General features: G+C 45.0%; 1 protein-coding gene across 1 annotated transcript; it reads left to right on the forward strand.

The window, feature by feature from the left end:
* The first annotated feature begins 7,264 nt into the window (after positions 1-7,264).
* Positions 7,265-10,983, forward strand: ZNF488 (zinc finger protein 488). Its single transcript, XM_081268080.1, has one exon. The coding sequence runs from the start codon at positions 7,410-7,412 to the stop codon at positions 8,364-8,366; it is 957 nt and encodes a 318-aa protein (XP_081124206.1). The 5' UTR covers positions 7,265-7,409; the 3' UTR covers positions 8,367-10,983.
* The last annotated feature ends 8,834 nt before the right edge of the window (positions 10,984-19,817 follow it).

The raw sequence follows: 19,817 nt of genomic DNA on the forward strand, positions 1-19,817 counted from the left end.
GAGACATTAGACATTTTATAACAATAATTGTGGCGGTTGATGTTAATGTTTTTATGTATATTTGATAGAAGAACCAAAGGGACACTATTTTATGCTAATATGAAGGATAACAAATAAAGAATCTAAAAAAAGCAAATCTGATTCATTTTTGGAGAAAACAGTAGAAGTAATGGATATTGAAGCCTTTTTTTGTTTCTTGCTAAAAATTCTAATTTCTTCAGAGACACAATTTCATTTTTAATATTTTATGATATATGTTATATATTCAAACACACACGATATCATGTTATAAAAGAACCCTTGTTTGTTTTAAGAGGTTAATTACCAACTAAAGCTTCTTAGAAATAATTTACTCTAATTATACTTTATTTTTTTGATCTTTAACGATAATTTAGCTAATTTTACTTGTCTTTTGATGCAGAAATGGAAATTTGGCAATAAGAAAATCACACAGAAATGATCAGAAATTAAATAGGATAGAGGAGGATTTCAGTGTGCTTAGAATTTTCTCAGTTTATGTCACAGAATGTTTGACAAATTCATAGGTATATGCATGAAACTTTGATTTGGGAGACTGCTCTGGACTGAAGAGTTCAATTGCCTTTTAAGTCACCAAACTAGTGATCTCCACTGAATCAGAATTTCTAATGGGGGCACTGATTGAAATGTTTTTTAAATGATTTAGAATCACATGTCTGCTTTGCTTAGCAGAATCTTTTTCAGAAACCAAAGAGGTGACAACTTTATATTTAAAAAAAGATAATCACACCAGCTTAAAAAATGCAAAGCTAAGTCTTAAGCTTTAATGCTTTAAAACGAGGACCACATAGATCCATCACCTCTTATTTTCTTTTGTTAAATAATCTGTATCTCTGTAAGAATGTCATCGTCCTTTCTAAGATGATGCTGTTGCTGGCATGTGAGAGGTTCTAACCAAGCAATCCTAAGTATAACCCATGGACTTTACCCCAGCAGGATCTGCATTTCTTTTTTAATTGTATTACAAATCACAGCTGCCAGTTTGGGGGCTCTAGCTCTACTGCTCGTGCAGAGTTCTGCTTGATTCAATCAGGAATACCCTGAAGTGAAGATGGCCCCATCCTGATTTACTTCTAAGGAGACTGAAGCCCAGACTGGTTGTTCAAGATCCAGCAACTAGTAAGTGGCCAGGCTCAGCCTGCAACCCAAGTTATCTCCTGGAACCTGAGTGCTTAGGTGTTTGTTATATCTGTACTGTTGCTCCAGTAGTCCCACTTGTTTGCCATTCGGTGATGTTTGTTAGAATGCTGCATCTTATATTAGTTTCTGGCCATCTTTGAAACACTATTTCATATTTGAAACACTCACAGAGCAGTGCCCCTTTGAAGCACTGTTTTTATCCTCTGTTTTCATTAGCTCTACTTCTGCAAACTCTTGGACACTTGAGTGGGTGATGAGATCACATGTACTCTTATGTAAGTCCACATGATCAAGTTGTGTTGGCACCAAGTCCATCCTCACTGTGGACTTGGGACTGGCTGTATCCTAACAATCCTGCACTTGGCTTTGCTTGAGCCCAGCAGGCATTGCTTCTTAGAGTGGTCCATCCATACCTGAATGTGGGGTCTCTGGGGGTTGGGCTGGAAGCCCTCTTCTCTCCAACTCTGGCACCACCAGTCAATACCAGAAAAGCTGAAACAACTCTCTTTATTTTTAATTTTCTCAGGGTGCCAAGGCCAGGGAGATGCCAAGACACATGCATATTGCCTTCTTAGTAAAACCCATGAACTCACAGTCCCTATGCAGAAGAATTTTATGCCTACCTTTCCTCTGGAATCTCCCAAAAGGGTCTGAGAAGTCTCTCCAGAGACTAGAGACACCAAAGGATTAGAAGCACAGAAGATTTATCTGCTATTGTTTCTTTTAGCTAAAGAGAAAAGCAGACTCAACAAAGAGGAGCCTGGCAGTATACATGATGTCACCCAATCAGGCCTGTTTTTCAAGCTCGAGCTGAGAGCACTTAGGGTTGGCCAGTTGATGTGAGCAGGAGAGTACCTTTACAAATTTCAGGCAAACAAGGCTATTCAATTGTTTATCAAGGGGAAGGAGAAGAATGTGCAGGCCATTTGGCCATTCTTTAAACACCGTTGTATACTAGACCTTGGGAACTGAAAGAAATAGGAATGTGGCCATGAAATGACTCTAATCTTTGTCACCTCCAGCCACATTTCTGTTATTCAATGGAATCATAACATATCTCCATACTGTGTGTTGAACCAAGCTCTTTAGAACTTTAAATATATTGATCCATCTAGTCTTTCCAACAATTTAGTGAAGTGAGCACCAAGGTGATGCTTTTTACAGATGAGGAAACAAAGGCATTGAGAAGATGAGCACCCTGCTAAGGTCACAGGCTAGAGCCTAATTGGAGTCCAGGCCTTCTGGCTCTAGAGCCCATGCATTTGATCTCTGTGGATAGAGAGCTTAACAGTTAGTTAGAACTCCCAGCTAAGGCATAGATAGCAAGGTCATGTGAAAGAATGTAGCCAGAGCTTCCCAAATGTTGAAATAGTCTATCCAGAGCTGCTTTCCCCACTGTGGGCTGGGCGAGTCTTCATTTACCATAATGCACCCTTTGCAGCATGTATCAATAGGAGCACAATGGTTGGAGGCCCAGGAGGATTGGAAGCTTTAGAAGCAAGTATTCACTATGGTAGGAAAGAACAGGCATGGAAAAATACCCACCCCTGAAAACTTGGGGAGCTCAGTGGCAGAAAGTGTCCAAGAACATCACTTCTTGATCCCATCATCTAAGCACTCTGAAAGTGGTTGGGGAGCCTTGGAATTCAATGAGTTCTTTCAAATATGAAGAACATGGGGTGGTTCTGAATGATATATGTACAATTCAGAGGGAAGTCTTGTTGGAGTCAGAGTGAAAAGAACCAAGGATGGAAAAAAGAGTCCTTTCTTAGGACACGCTCAATGATGGAGTGACGAGGACCAGTAAAGAGTCTAAGAGCACAGAGCCCAGGACGAGCTGAGGCTATTGAGGAGAGATGAGAATAACAAAGGCACTTTTCATATTAGGCTGAGAACAAGGAGAACAAGGACCACATAGATCCATCACTGCTTAGGGCAGCTGGTGTGTGTGGGACGAGGAAGAGGAAGGAGCAGCTCTATTATGCCTAGGGAACATCTGGACAGAGAATGACCTTGCAGGTGCATAGGATAGTGGCACATATCCACAGGAAAGAAGAGCAAATAAGCACTAAACACTGTGAGTTGGCAAGGCTCCTGGCCCAAAGAACCCTCTGGCTAGGATATGACATGATCTGGAGATGAGATCTCACATCTGCAGTGTTCATCTGACAGGTGTTAGGCATCAGGGAGATGTGGACAAAATCCAAAGATGGATCTTTTCTTTTCTCTTTCTCTTTATTATTGAAGATTCATCTCCTTCTTTTCTTCCTCATCCTCCTTTTCTTCCTTCCTCTTCTGAAGATTTGGAGGATGGAATCAATTAAGCATGAAGTTGCAGGATACCTAAAGCAGTTCTTGCAGGTGTCCAGATCTACATGGTCTGAAAAGCTGGAACACCATGATGGGTTTTTGTGAGATGGAATGCAGCAGGCTGGAGATAAAGGCACTTGAATTGAGACATGCAACCTCCTTCATGTGGTTGCTGTGAAAATTAAATGAAATCAAGTGCATTAAGCCTCTGGCATGGGTCACATGCAGCTGATAAATGGTGACTTATATATTTATATCATGAAGTATCCTGATAGCTATCATTCTGATCTGCTACAAAACTATGTGTCCCCATTTTTAGAGCTGAGAAGAAGGTAGTCACTTCCTGAGCTCAGGGCACACTGAACAGTTCAGGCATGGAGGCTAACATGGTAGGACTCTCCTGATGCCTTTGGTATTTTTTTTCAATCTGGTCTGTTCTAAGAGGGGGACTTTTCCAAGCCTCTGACCTCTGATTTCATTTGCAAAGGTTTCTTGGGCATTTTTTCCTCTTTCCTCTAAAATTCTCCTTTTGTTTCTGTGGTTCCAAGGATTGGATGCCTGTTCAGATCCGAGGCCCAGTTTTGCTAAGGTGAAATTTCTCCAGGCAGCATAAACAGACCCCAAAGCTGCTACAACATACAGCCATCCACCTATACCAACTGCCTTGGCTCTGAGGTCCTTTAGCTTCCAGCAGATTCCAGCCAGTACACTCTAGAGTAATCCGCCTTCCCAAGGGAGAGTAAGGAATGGGAGGGAAGCTTACCTCAGAGGTGGTTTCAGAGCAGATAGGAAAATATTTCCCCTGAAGTCAAAATATCTTTTCTGGGCTACAAATATACCAGGATAGAATTCTGGCCCAGACCAAGCAGGAAAGGACACAGTCCCCTTCAACATGGTTGACAGTTTAATAAACCAAAAGGTTAAAATGAGACCAGCATAGTCTTAAAATATTAGAAAATTGAAAAAAATAATTCCTCCAAATTTCATTTGTTATATTTGGATCTGAAAATGTATCCCACAGTTCCTGTGTCAAAGACTTGGTCCCCAGTACAGCAATGTCCACAAGTGGGGGCATTGTGGGAGTGATTGAATCATGAGAACTCTGACCTGTTAATCCACTGATAACTAAATGGACCACTGGAAGGTAGTGGGTGCTATGGAAGGTGCGACCTGGTTGAAGGGACTGGGTCCTTGGGAACATGTCCTTAGGGAGTATACCTTGTCCCTGGCCTCTTCCTCTCCCTCTGCTTCCAGGAATTCCACGAGCTGAGCAGCTTTCATCCACCACACTCATCCGTCATAGTGTCCTGACTCACCTCAGGCCCAAAACAATGGAGTCAGCTGATCATGTACTGAATCCTCAGAAACCATATGCCAAAATAAACTTTTTCTTGTTTAAGTTGTTTATGTCAGATATTTTAGTCACAGCCACAGAAAGCTGACTAGAGCATCTTTATACTAAGATCACCATGGCGTATATTGTTTTGCTCTACGATATACAGTCATTCTTCACTTAATGACAGCATACATTTTGAGAAATGCATCAACAGGTGATTTTGTCATTGGTGTGAACATCACAGAGTGAAGTGACACCAACTGGGATGACTATGCCATCACTAAGGGAAACAATCTCACAGAACCACTGTTGTACATGTAGTTTTACAGTCATAGTTCTAAAGTAAATCATTTATTTATAAAAACAGTCTGGTCCACTTTATTCTGGCTGCCCTCCCCTCTTCTCCCACCCCTTCCCTGGGCACTGGTCTCCGTCCTCTCTAACCAACACAGCTTCCTTTTCACCACTGTCCCCACAGCCCCTAGTACAAGCCAGTATGCAGGAGGCTCTCAGTGAATGCTAGCTGAATGAATAAAAGAATGAATCAATATTCTTTTTTTTTTTAAAGAGAGAGTAAGAGAGGAGAGAGAGAGAGAGAGAGAGAGAGAGAATTTTTAATATTTATTTTTTAGTTCTCGGCGGACACAACATCTTTGTTTGTATGTGGTGCTGAGGATCGAACCCGGGCCGCACGCATGCCAGGCGAGCGCGCCACCGCTTGAGCCACATCCCCAGCCCTGAATCAATATTCTGTATACTATTTCTCATTATTTCCTTCTAGGATTTTTTTCCTCCTTTGGCTTTTTTTTTTTTGCACAGACTAGATTGCACCAAATATACAATCTTTGGTCCTGTTTTTTCTTTATCATTAAATCATAAGACTAGTAAATGTCACTTTCCAAAGTAGCGTGTTTCATCATGTTTGTACGTCATAATTTATTGACCATGTCTTTGTAATCAGGCATTTATTTAGTTGTTGTTTTTTGCCATTATGAATAATAATGCAGTGAACATCTTTGATTTATTCTCTCGTTAGGCAGCTCTGACCCCTCATCTCCTTCGTTCAGCTATGGTCAGAGTGTGAACAATCAAGCACCTGAAGGAAGGGTGCTTTCAGGCTGAGCAATTTCTGTGGCCCTCACCCTCAAAGTCACTCAACACCCAAAGGCGATTCAGCATTTTTTCCAGTCACATCAATTAGCTGACACTGGCTGCTACTGGACAGGTTCTCACTGGAGGTACAAGACCAAGGGCAACAAGAGATGAGGGAATGGGACAGAGCTAAACACCCTTTGTGGGACCTCATCTTTTGATCTTACGTCAGACGTGGAAAGTAAAGGACGTCTTTATGCTGCCAATAGTGACTTCTGCCTTTGCCTGAGCTGTGGAGCACACCCTTTGTGAGGACAAAGTAAACTTTTAACGTCTGCTAAACCCATTCCCTGTCACTTCATTTATTCATTCAGCAAAGGTGTCCTGAGTACCTGTCCTGTGAAGGCATGATTAGATGCTGCAGAAGAGGAGAGGCATTTCAATCATTCTAGGGAGCTTGACTGGGCAAGAATACATAGAACTGAGAGGCAGCCACTGTTCGGGTGATTATGGATACCACCTATTCACATGGTGCTAGGACGAGAATGGGGAAGTAGTAGAGACATGTCATCTAATAAGAAACTGGTTCAGAGAAAATTTAAGGAAGCCAGCTAGAAGCAGGAAGGGTCTGTGAGGTGGACAAGGGGCACCTTGCCTGGCAGACTGTGAAGCAAGATAAACAGACCCCACTGGCAGCCTGAGGAATAGAGGGTCAAACTTAGAGCAGGCAGAGAAAGGGATGGAGTGAGGAACAAGAACTCTGAGGTCCACAGTCCTCCAATGCTGTGACCTTCTGATGCTGTGGCCTCCCCTGGGCCCTTGACACTCAGAGTTGAGGGAGCTGGGTTTGGAATAGGACCTGATAGTATGCAGCTTCTCATGCTGGGTTTGTTTGTTGATAGAGGATCCAGAAAACCCTGGAGCTTCTGCCTCTAGAGCAGGCTCCCTTCCCTTTTCCTAGAGCCTCTCCAATTATCAGCCTTCCTGTGGTTAATTACCAGTGGCCATTTACGCCAGGAGTCTGCTGTTCTATTCTGGGTGCTTTCCAGCTGCTGCTGAATGGTGAATGGTGAGCTCTGGAGTCTGAGATCATCTGAGTTCCTCCTCTCTTCTCCTTCCCTCCCCCCTTCTCTCTCCTCTCCTCTCCTCTCGTATTCTATCCTGTCCTATCTTAATATCCTATCCTATCCTCAGGGGTGGTGTGGCCACCTCTTCCATTTCATAAACAGTGGTGGAAGTCCCAGGAATCAGGTGGCTTGTCTGCCATCAGCCTGCATAATGTGGTGAATGACCACTGCCAGTCTCACTTCCTGTTGCTTCCTCTCTCTTAGAGCCCTGGGGGCTGAGTGTGTTTGGCCTACTCATCACTGGCAATTCTCCAATCTCCTGACTCCTTCTGGGAAGACCAGGCCTTCAAAACCCCAAAGCCCTGAAGACTGATGGCTGCTGGAGTGTCCACCTTGCTCAGCCTGCCAAGCCCCTGCTGATCATCATGGCTGCTGGGAAAGGGGCTCCTTTAAGCACTTCAGCTGAAAACAGATGGGGGATTAGTGGTCCTGAGCAGAGCTTGGGTCACAAGCAGGTGCTGCTTGAGAAAACAAACCACTTGGGCTCCGTTACTGCCACAAGTAGGGCTGGCCTGGTTGTGGGTAGTGCTGAGTTGGCTGTGCCAACAGTACCAGACAAGCCCAGACTGGGCAAGCCACTGCCCAGGAAGGCACATGGGGAAGAGAGGCAGAGTGCTTTCATGGACCTGCCACAGCTCCATGAGAGACAAGGGGGTGATCAGGAGAAGGAGCACAGAGATGCTTCAGGCCAGCCTGACCCTCAGCAGCATAGCCAAGATGTTCCTAGGGCCCCAGTGGGCAGCACGATCTCCTCTGTGTGGCCTGGCACAGCCCGAGGTGACCAGAGGAGCGCCTTCAGCAAACCCACCAAGCGCCGAGCAGAGAGGCCTGGGCCAACCTCCATCTTCCAAGCAGGTGAATCTGCAGACTCCCTAATGGAGCTCTCAGGATTTCTCAGTACTCTAGATATCCCTTGTTGGGGTCAAATGTCAACTTCCAAGCTTGTGGTTGGTGATTTCTGGAACTTGCACACATTGTCACAGAATGCTCTGCTCTGCAGCACTTTCCAGGGTGCCCCTGTGCTGTGGCTGGAGCACACCCAGGCCCAGGTACCCACATCTTCTACAGCCTCACGGGCCCTCCTGCCACCCACAATCACCTCCCTGGGCTTCTCCACCCAGAACTGGTGTGCCAAGTGCAGCCTCTCCTTTCGCCTGACCTCTGACCTGGTCTTCCATATGCGATCCCACCACAAAAAGGAGCATGTGGGACCTGACCCACATTCTAAGAAGCGCAGGGAAGAGGCCCTCATCTGCCCTGTTTGCCGTGAGCATTTCCGGGAGCGCCACCATCTCTCCAGGCACATGACTTCTCACAGTTAACAGGTGGCAGAGGAGCAAACCTAACTCAGCGATGAGGCAGAGGGAGCTCCCTGGCCTGCCTCAAGGCCATCACAATACTGCAGCTCTGTTGTAATTTGGAAAAAACAGACCAGAACTTGTGATGTATCTTGCAAGAAATGAAGTCATAAAATAAAAGGATGCACTTTGCTCATCCAGGCTGATGGGACCATTGGCACAGGGAGTGGGCTGCTTCTGGTTCTGACTGTTTATCTTCGTGGAAGCATGTTTGGTGCACACATCAGCTTTGCAGTCAGGCAAGTGTGCATTCAATCTGGACTCTATCATTTGTGAGCTGATACCTTAGCCATGTTCCTTCAATCTGCTGAGCCTCAGTTTTCTTATCTGTGAAATGGAGGCAATAAGCCCTTTGTCTTATGGATGTTGTCAGAGTCACAAGGAAGGTGTAAACAGCAATCACCTCACTGCCTGGCAAACTGGGCACCAAGTACATGAGGTTATGCTCACTGTCTGCACTAATCAGCTTTGTTAGCAATTAAATCTCAGGGCCACACTAGCACAGGCATCTACTTCTCAGCCGTGTGTCAGTAGGGAGACCAGGGTAAAGCAGGCTTGGCTGGGCATGGCTCCATGCCTCAGGATCAATTCAAGTCCATGTTTTTTTTTTCTTCTAGGGCACATGGGCTGCCCAGAACTAACCTCTCTCATAGTGATGCCAAGAGCATGAGAGTGCAAGTCTAGATACAGAGACACGTCTCAAGCATTTGCCTGGGTCACAGTGCTTACCTCCCCTGGAACAATGCAAGTCACATAGCCAGATGGCCAGATCCAAAGTGGAGGACTGGAAAAATACACAATAAAGCTGCAACAAGGAAATGGATGGACTTCCCTCCACAGGAGGTGAAGAATGAGGGCCAGTAGTAGTTCAATCTACCACCCGCACTGTGGGTCTTCACACTGTGAGTATGGGAAAAGGGAAAAGTAGAGTACATGTCATGTGCAGAAGGGGGCTGATGCTGCAGGAGCCGCCCTTCCCTGCTGCCCCAGGTGCAGCAGGAAAGAGGAACTCAGGGGCTCAGGGTGAAATGCATACTAGATACTTGGCATCCTTCTACCATGTCATCCCCCAAACAGTGCAAGATGTAGATACTGAATGTCCACCTTACTGGAGAAAGAAACTAAGCTCAAAAGGGTTTGAGGCTTTCCTAAGATGACTGCTGTGGAGTAGCAGTGCAGAGAAGACCCAAGATCCCTGAGTCTGAGCTTCTGTCCTTTCCAGTCCACCACAGGTCTGCTCAGCCCAGCATGGTCCCAGGGGATTATGGGTGATTCAGTAATCAGAACTTAGGGTTAAGCCTAGAATTCCTTGCCTCAAATTTAAACTTAGCCTTGCTACATATTCCCCCCACCCTCTCATTGGCCTTCTTTTGAGCATTTTCCACTATCTTGAATACTAATTAGTATACTGATTTATCTTGTTTATTGTGGCTTCTGTCATTGTTATGAAAGGACTGACCTTTTTTTTTCTGTCTTGTTCACTGCTGCATTCCATTGTCTAGAACAATGTGGGCACACAGTGGGTATTTGAAAGACATTTGTTGGATGAGTGAATGAAAGAATGCACACATGAATGAAAGGAATATTTGTTCTGGCCTCACCCCCTGCCAAATATCAAATTGGTTTTTCAGGAGGGTTTGGTATCTGTCAAATGGTGTGCACGCTTGTCTTTTTCTGGCCTACTGGGTCGACCCATAATTCCTGTAAAATCCACTTGACAGAGGAAAATGTCCCATCCCAAAATGCAGTAGACACTTGGAATTAAAAAGGACTTTAGATTTATAGTCTTCTCCTTACTTTGTAGCAGTGGACTTTGGGGTCCACAACATGAATTGATGTGCTCAGTATTTCAGGGCAAATAATAAGGTTATAACTCTGAGGTATCTACACCTGTAGGTCATCCCTGCCTACCCACCCCAACTCCACAAGGAACTTCTGCTATACCAGGTGATAACTTGAATGCAATGAATAAAGTGACCTCAAATGTAATTATTATTATTAATGTAATTGTGACTCCAGTATTCACAAGCAGGGGAGGCATTTTAAGAAGCTGTACAGTTATGAAGCAACACAACAAAACATCTTCCACCAACTCTCCTTTTAAAGATAGAACTAATGTTATTAAAAATCAACTTTTACGATGGATGGAGTTAGTCTTGGTAAAGATTTATGTACATACAAGTTTCTTTTCAGCCATTCATATCAACAAAGATGATTTATAGAGGCGACAACTTCTAGTTGATTAATGTGACAGTTCTTAAGTGTCACCAGACTGGTTTCCCAGAGTCCTTTTGGAGGTGAGATCTTCTGTCACCTCTTCTTTCCAGTCTCCTATGTGGATGGGAGTGAAGCCACTTGAACTCATGGTCTGCCTAAGCTCTCTCAGTCACTACTGTGGTCTGAATATTCATGCCCCCCAAATTCATGTTAAGACCCTAACCCCCAAGGTGACAGTATGAAGAGGCAGAGCCTTTGGGAGGTTGGAATTAGTATCCTTATAAAAGAGACCTCAGAATACCAGCGGCCTAGTACCTCCATGAGGACACAGCCAGAAAGAGCCATCTATGAATCAGGAACTGGGCCCTCCCTCATCAGACACTGAATCTGCTGGCACCTTGATATGAGACCTCCCAGCTTCCAGAATTGTGAGCAATAAATTCCTGTTCTAATTTATAAACCACTTGGTCTATGTTGTTTTTGTTCCAGCAGTCCAAGCATACTAGGTAGCCATATTCCACACCCTAATTAAGAGTTGGTAGGTGACGCTGCTACACACATCACAAAAGCAGATATGAATTTTACTCTTCAATTCTGGGGTAAGATTTTCCACATTCCTTAAATTGTTTATAGCTAATTTAACTGGCTGGGCACCCCTATCCCTATCCTGCATCCCAGAATTATCAAATTTTTCCTATCTCTCAAGGTCAGAAGTTTGGTGACACCATATGAAGCACCTGCCCTCTCTCTTGGCATCCCAATGTGTCCCTATGCTACTTGGCCATCTTTGTCTCTATCCTCCAAGCTTGTCTGCCTTCTATCTTCCACTACTCTGAGGATTTAGGGCTGTGGTAGCTGCTATATCTTATATGAGTATCCCCCAAAAGTCCATAGGTAAAACCTTTGTCCCCAGTGTGGCAGTATTAGGAAGCGCTGTGGACATTTAAGAGACTTAATAAGAGACCTTTAAGATGTTGAGTGCCCTTCAAAGGGATTGTGGGAACCTCTGATCACCCAGTCTCTTCCTTCTTCCCTCTTTCCCTTTCTGCTTCCTGTTTGATGACATGAGACTTGCTCCAACATGTGCTTCTGCTGTTACCATCTGCCATACTTATCAGAGGCCAAGTCAATAGGGTTGCCCAATCTTGAATTGAAACATACAAATTATGAGCTAAATAAATAAACCCTTTCTCTTTATAAGTTAATTGCTTCAGGTATTTTATTACACTAATGTGGAGCTGACATACTGTGGTTTTCTGGCAGAGTTATGGATAGGCATGTAACATAGAAGCCACTGAGTCGACAAACAGAAAGCTTTGACTAACTTCTTAGAACCAAGGAGGGAAAACATATATTAGCAATTGGAAAAATGGTAAATTATGTCCTAATAAATCAACTTCTAACAGTAAAATTCCATTAAAGTTCTCAAAATTAAAAAATGGAGCTAAAAATAAAGCAATCTGAATTCAAATGCAATTTAGTTTTCAGTTTTTTAACCAAGATCAGGGTTAATTTCTGTTTTTATTTTAGATAGAAGTAAAATCATCACAACCCTGGGGTCTTTTTGCAGTTTGAATGTGAAGTGTCCCCAAAAGCTAACATAAGAAGGTTTAAAGGAGAAATGATTGGATTATGAGAGACTTAACCCAATCAGTGAATTAACCTGTGACAGTATTAACTAAGTGGTTACTGAAGGCAGGTAGGGTGTGGCTAGAGGAGGTGGGCATTAGGGGTATGCCTTTTGGGTATATATTTTTTATCTGGAGTCTCTCTCTCTCTCTCTCTCTCTCTCTCTCTCTCTCTCTCTCTCTCTCTCTCTCCTTTCTGATGATCATGTAAGCTACTTTCCTCTGCCACACTTTTCCACCATGATGTTCAGCTTCACCTCGACCCCTGAGTAATGCAGCCAGCTACCTATGAATGAGACCTCTGAAACCGTGAGCCCCCAAATAAACTTTTCCTGCTCTACAATTGTTCTGGTCCAGGTCTTTTGGTCACATCAGTGAAAGCTGACTAATATAGAAATTAATATTGAGAAGTGAGGTCATTGCTGTAACTAACCTATGTGTTTCAGAAGATTTTGAAGCATTTTGGGATTGGTGGGAGGAATTTTGAGAACTCTAGCAAGCAATGTTTTAGGTTATTGTAAGCAGAGCTTAATGGATGATTCTGGTGGGACCTCAGAAGACTAGAATGCAAATAGGACTGTGGACAGTGAAGACAGGGCTCAAGAGGGTTTAGAGAAGGAGGATCCTATTGGAAACTGGATTAGAGACCATTCATGTTATGTTCTAGCCGAGAAGTTGTCTGCATTTTGTCTGTGTCTTGAGATACTTATGGTGGCTTTTAGCCAAGTTTATATAACATTCAGGAGCAGAAAGATTTGAAAAACTTGGACTTGAAAGGTGGGAGTAAAACGGAGGCTAAGGACATTTAAGTTATTAAAGACACCATGTGCCACTAAAGAAATGCTAAAGACTTTGCCCTGAAACTATAAGACGGCTTGGGAGCATCTCAGAAAATGGCAAGACTATCTCAGACTCAAAGAAGTAAAAGTAAAAATTATCTTGAGAAGAGAACAGTGGGGTACCCTGCTTTCACTGGGCGACCTAGGAAGTCTCTTGAACATGCCCAGCCACCAAGGCCTTCAAAGGCTCCTGCTGCCAGGATTCCTGGAGGCTTGGCTACTGCCTTGGTTCAAGCATGTGGTGCTGGTTCTGCAGGAATGCAGGATGCTGGGAGTCATGGAGGCTTCCACCAAGATTTCAAACGAAGGCCTGGAAGGCCAGACAAAATGCAGCAGGGTCAGAGTCCCTGTGGGTAGCCCCTGAGTGAGCAGGGCATGAAGATGTGAGGAGGAAGTCAAAACTACAGTGGAGACCCCCAAGATTAAGAAATGCCACCAAGAGAGATATAGAAGGGCGCAGGCAGCCAGAGCAAGATGGTAAGTGAGGAGGTCAGGAGCAGGGCCAGAACAAAGGAGCATGGAGAGGGTCTTCTGATGGGGTCAACTTCCTACTTGACAAAAGTGCTTGTGGACATAAGTGGGGGGCCCAATCAGACAGACACTTCCATACTCATGGTCCTAAGTCAGAGATTCAATAGAAAAACTAAAACAGATGTGTGGATGGAGGGGGCATCCATCAGTGATAGTGAGGAGTGCATGGATAGGGGAGGAAATAAGGAAAGGAGGAAATCCCAGAGCCCATAAAAAGAACAGACCAAACTCCCCACCATTGGATTCCCAGCTCTGGGCCCCTTCTCTTCCAAGAAGTCTATGTCTGTATCTCTGTCACCTTACAGTAAACCTTCTTCTCGCTTGCTATACTGTTTTCTGTTCTCCAATTATTTGCTAAGAAACAACAAACCCAGGCACCACTAGATGGGAACCACTAGATGGTAGTACTGTGGAAGTTCCGCTGAGGAAGTCTGCAGGAATCCATCTGAGAAAAGCCAACAGGAAGGCCACGTGGGCTACAATCAACAGGGGCAGAACTACACAAGCCCTTTAGACAGAACATCACCATGCCATGTTCCCCAGATGCTGAACAGGGAGCTATAGGACTTGTTTGCCAAGTTGGGTTTTGGTCTTGCTTTGGTCCCATTCCTTCTTTTTATGCCCCTATTTTTCTGAATGGAAATGTTTACTCTGTGCCTTTGTTGGATACTTGTGAATTTTTATTTTTACATGAGCTCATGACACAAGCTTGACCTGAGTCTCAGACATTGACGGTAAACTTTTGGGCAATCTTGAAATGGGGACTCTTGGAAATGAACAAAATGTATTTTGCATTGTGAGATGGTCATGAATGTTATGGTTTGGATGTGAGGTGTCCCCCAAAAGCTCACGCAAGAAGGTTTAAAGGAGAAATGATTGGGTTTATGAGAACCTTAACCCAATCAGTGAATTAATCTTCCTACAGGATTAACTGAGTGGTAACTGAAGGCAAGTAGGGTGTGGCTGGAGGAAGTGGGGCATTGGAGGCAGGTTATCACCTCAGTCTCTGAGGAATGTAGCCGGCTATCTATGGACTGAGACCTCTGAAACTGTGGGTCCCCAAATAAACTTTTCCTCCTCCACAATTATTCTAGTCAGGTCTTTTAGTCACAGCAGCAAAAAAGGCTGACTAAAACAGATCTTAAATTTCAATCTATTGCCAATTCCTGAATCTTTAGACCAAGGATCCTAAATGCACATGACTAGATGATTAAATCAATGGATTAGATGAAGATGCCTGGGCTCTGGAGTGGCAATTGCAGTGGGAAGAGGGGTCTTGGATTGTGGGGTTCATGTGTCTTAGGTGAAGAGTCCTTAGATCCAGGCTGTCCTAAGTCTCATGAAAGTCTGGAAATCAGGAAAAGTAGTTGTCACTTGGCTCAACTGACTTTTTAAAACACTGATGGAGAGCAAAAATGGCATGGACTCACTGACATCAGTGGTGGTAGTGTAGGGAGGGGGCAGGGGCCATCAGCTAGTGACCCCCACTCTGTTATGCTCTGAGCTATTAAATAAGCCCTCCTAACCTCACCATTACCCCTATTCCTGGGAGCACAGGCAGAAAACATTTAATTAGAGTAAAAGTCAGCAAGAGGAACTCTGGACCAACCCTATGTCCTTCATCCCCTTGGGAAGAGGTGGTTCTCCCTGGATGCAGCAGTGTGTCTTACAGGTTTCACACACCTGACATTTGGTGATCTTGTTTGTTCATTTGTTTGTTTTAGAAGTCATGTGGTAAGTCTAAAGAGCACATAGCATATGAGATCTGAAAGTCATAAGAATTAACTTTTAGTTTTAAAAAAAAAAAGTTGTTCTCCAACATGCTTTGGCTTGGGACACCTCCTAGGAGAGAATATTGGAAGACCAATTTTGAGTGGGGATTGGACAGGCAGTTGGTATACTGTGGAGAAGAGGGAGTCTTTAAATTTAGATTTCCTCTTCTGTTCCTCTTGTGTTTTTGTGGGGCCTAAGGTAGGAGGCCCCTGGCTTCTGATCCCCTTGCCATTCTAAGCTGCTTGGATTAGGAGACTATTTTCGTTCCAGCCACCTGGGTTAACAAAGCAAGAGGTAGTCCTTAGGCCAGGTGGCAGCTAAATCCCACAGAACCAGGAGATGGGAGATGGTGCCCTCTTGTGGGGACTTGGAGTAGGATTTTGACCTATCACTTTCTTTGGACTGCAATCTAACTTCGTGGGTAGCCAGGGCACTTGCTGACACACAAGTAGCCGTCTATTGTGTGTTGACATTTGGTGATCCTGTTTGTATCAGGGACAGATACAGGGACACAGGAACAGGAGGGTGAGTGAGATGGGTGTGTGCTGGGGCCTCTCCTCTTGGGTGCCTACCCAGCCTGAAGACAGGGGCCCTATGGAGGTCTCCCAGGTGTCTCCTTCCTTTTCCTTTCTGGATGGAACACATGGCACTGATCCCTGGCCTCTTCTGCAATAGGGAGGTTAGGCCAAATATCTAGCAATCACTTGAAAGTCAAGGTCACCTTTTCCCTGATGGTACAGGCATGGCTAACTCCTGACCAAGAGCACTTGCCCATGGGTCTCCAGCACCCAGAGCAGGGCCATTCACCCTGTTACCCTGGCCCTGTGTGGCCAAGGAACAGATATACCCTTGAGAAGACTATGCCCACTCCCCATTTCTGCGGTTACATCTGGTCCCCAGGATCATCTCTGGAACTTCTTGCTCTGCCTCCACTTGCCCTTATGGCATCCTCGGGATCTGCCCTGAGGAGGGGGCAGAAGAGCTGGAGGAGGGGCCAGTATGCCCTGTATTCCTTTCTCCACCTACTGAACCTGAAGTTTGGCTACTTGGAGTGTGGCCTGGGGCTTTGATTGAGAAAAGTAAAGTAAAGAAGGCCTATCTTGCCCCATAAAGCTAGCTTTGAGTCCCCTGAAGGCCTTTATAATCCATTAGTGATACACAGCAGGGCCAAATGGACTCCTGGGAGGTACACCAGCACCCCTGGATGCCAGGCCAAGGGAGCTGCTCCGGCTAATCCTGCTGCATCTTGGCTGACCTACCTTTTCACAAGATCTACCAGAGACAGATAAATCTGACCTCCAGTAGGATCTGCATCACAGAACAATGCCTTCCTGTGAGAACCAGCCCCTGGTTGCCTTGAGATTGGGCAGGAGGCTGGCCAGGACTCTTGACAAGGGAGAAGGGATGGCAGACCGCTGTGCAGCTATTGGTCAGCTGAGTGAGCCAGCAGCAGAGACATTTGATGGGATTTTCTTCTTTTTCCCTAGTCTTCTCTGGCCAAGGAGGAAACAACATGAGAAGGTTTGTGTGCAGGGAGGCTGACCTTTTACTTTATTCTGCAGAACACTTTTAGCTTCTCTCTCCCTCAATTCCCCTTGCAGACCAGGCCCAAGGCCTCCTATTCATGATGTTAGGTAGCAACAGTGGGATCTTTGTGGCCAGACAGTTGTTGGTTCAGGTCCCATCATTTATCCAGCTGCTCTAGACTGTGTTATTTGAACAAAACAAAGTCTTTAGGTGATGGAAGCTGAAAGGGATTTCTGTAAAGATCCTGGACTATCCCCATCTGTGGTAGCAGGGAAAATGAACTACTCAACCAGGGTCACAGTTGAAGCCACAACCAGGAGCTGCCTATTGAGGATGTTGCTGCTGTCCTTGCTAAGGACAGAACATGGCTTTGTTGCCCCCCACATTTGTTATCCAGCAAGGGGCTAGGGGGTTAGGTCAAATTTCCAGCAATCACTTGAAGGTCAAGATCACCTTTTTCTTGCTGGTACAGGCCAGGCTAACTCCTGACCAAGAGCACTTGCTCATGGGTCTCTAGCTGCCCAGATTCCCCCATCACTTGCTCCAGAATAAACATCTTGCACAGGAGTCTCTGACTGACCAAGGTAGAACTTCATGCCCATACTCTACCATGGGGGAAGCTGGAAAATTGGCTTTCAGACTGTTCAGCTTTGCAGGAAATGATAATAGCTCACATTAGTTGAGTACTGGATTAACTCATTTAATTTTCACAGCCTCAAATATAATATTATATATCCCATTGAACATATGAGGAAACTAAGGCCCAGAAATGTGAAATAAGATACCTGAAATCACACAGTTAAAAAATAGCCATGCTGGTCTTCCCAGCCAGGCAGGCTGACCGGGGCTCCTAACCACTTCATTGCTTTTCAATAAGTCTGTTTCCCACAGGCTCAAATGGAAAGCAATTCTCTGAACATCAAACAGGGTGCAAATACTGTGTGACCTGAAGGAGGACAAATGTCCACTGTGTTGCTTATGTAATGTTGGGTCAATTGGATAAGTTGCTAAGCTTGACTGCATCTCAGCTGCCTCCTGGGTGCCGGATGATGATGATCATCCATGCTGTGTGAAGCTCCAAGAGAGAACATTCCCAGAGAAGAGCTGCTCCATGCCCCCCCCCCGCTACTGAGATCCGTGAGATCTTTGCCTTCTGCCAACCCTACAGCATTTGACATCACTTTTTAAACCCAAGCAGCTATCCATAAGTACCAGCAGTGTGAATCAAAGAAATTCAGCAATGCAAAAGGAAAATCCACAAAAAGAATACGTGTAACCACCACTAGAGGTCACTATGTTACAAGCAGGGGCTCAGTTTTACCATCGATTTTACTGTCTTTGGAATAATGACTGCTGCATCTGAAAATAATGACATGTGCTCATTATGAGGATTCAAGAAATGGAGCAAAGTATTACGAAGATAGGCAAAAATACCATCCCAAATTCTAGAAGGAGCCATTGCTGAAATTCAGTTAATTTTCAGAGAGCCACTTATACATATGAAAAACAGAAAGGGGAGGAAGGAGAGAGAAGCCCTAGAATTTATGTACATAAATACTGTAGAGCAGTCACTCATTCACCTGGAGAGTCATAGGTTTAGTGAGGAAGAAACTGAGATCATATTATACACGTTACTACTAAGAATCAACTGTTACACTTAATCTTATCTGAATGTAGAACAAGGAACTGCCATGAAATCTTGTCTTAGAATGGACAGAGTATAAAGAGGGTGAGTTTTATAGTTGCCCTATGGAAATCCCTGAAGTATTAGTAAGGGGCTTGGCTTGGTGATTTGCCCAGATTCCATATCCCTTGGGGGTCTCTGGAAGGAGTTAGGGAAGCAGGGTTGTTCCTGGTGCACTGGGAGAAACTGTCTAGGGGGAGGTTTGTTGGTCTAGCAGAGCCTGCGCTGCTGGAGTCTGACCTGATCTGAGGTCAAGGCCTGATGACACCTGTGCATTACCCTCGCTGAGCAGTCCGGGGCCCTGGGCTCCCAAGGCATTGACTGGGGGCTGGAACTTTCCTCACCACCCTCTTCTTCACCTCCACCAGAATGTGGGCAGGGCCTGGGAGAGTTCTCACTTCTGAGTCCCTCCTCACTCCAGTAGGGCAGGGTGGTCTAGCTCCTAAGACACCACCAAGGGTCTCATCTTCCCAGGTCACCCCTGAGCTCCCTCCCTCCCTCCCTGGGCTCACTGGGTCTAAGAGTCTGAGGGATGCATGTGGAGGGCAATGCAGTCTTGCTCTCCGTGCACCCTGACATTCACGTGTAATCGTCGTTTATCCGACACTTCTGCCAGATGCCCTGCTGGCTGCCAGGCATCAGGAGACGAAGATTGAGTAGGACATTGCCTGAGTCTGAGGGCTACATAGTAGAACATGACCTCTGAGCAGTGTGGGAGGTACTCTAATGTCACGAGCCATCCATGGGTTGTGTGGGGGTCATCATGCATCGAAGCCTCTTGGATAGAAGCATCTGGTGTCTGGGAATGACCAGTGATATTTCCTCTGGTCAATTACCCAGGGACATTGTGAATTCCTATCCCACACCTGAGATGGGTGTGACCTGCCAAGATGCCAATCAACCTGCTGACTGCAAGACATCAAGACTCCACCCTTGAAACCTGATCCGGCCTTTGATGTACCCCCTTAAATAAACCATCGGAGTCATCCCGCAAGGGAGTCACAAGCTGAGCACTAGAAACCAGGAGATGTCCTATAAGTACAAACGACCTACCACATTTCAAAGACCTTGTACAAAAACATCAGATTCAGTATCATTTCTATATTAATTATGTGGTGAATCCATACCACCCTGGATATAGTGGGTTAAGTAAAATATGTAGATGGTCTCTGAATTACTACGGTTCCACTTGTGTTTTGTGTCTTTGTGTAATAGG

Source organism: Spermophilus citellus (assembly GCF_964194105.1).
Source record: "Spermophilus citellus genome assembly, chromosome: 15".
NCBI classification, from domain to species: domain Eukaryota; kingdom Metazoa; phylum Chordata; class Mammalia; order Rodentia; family Sciuridae; genus Spermophilus; species Spermophilus citellus.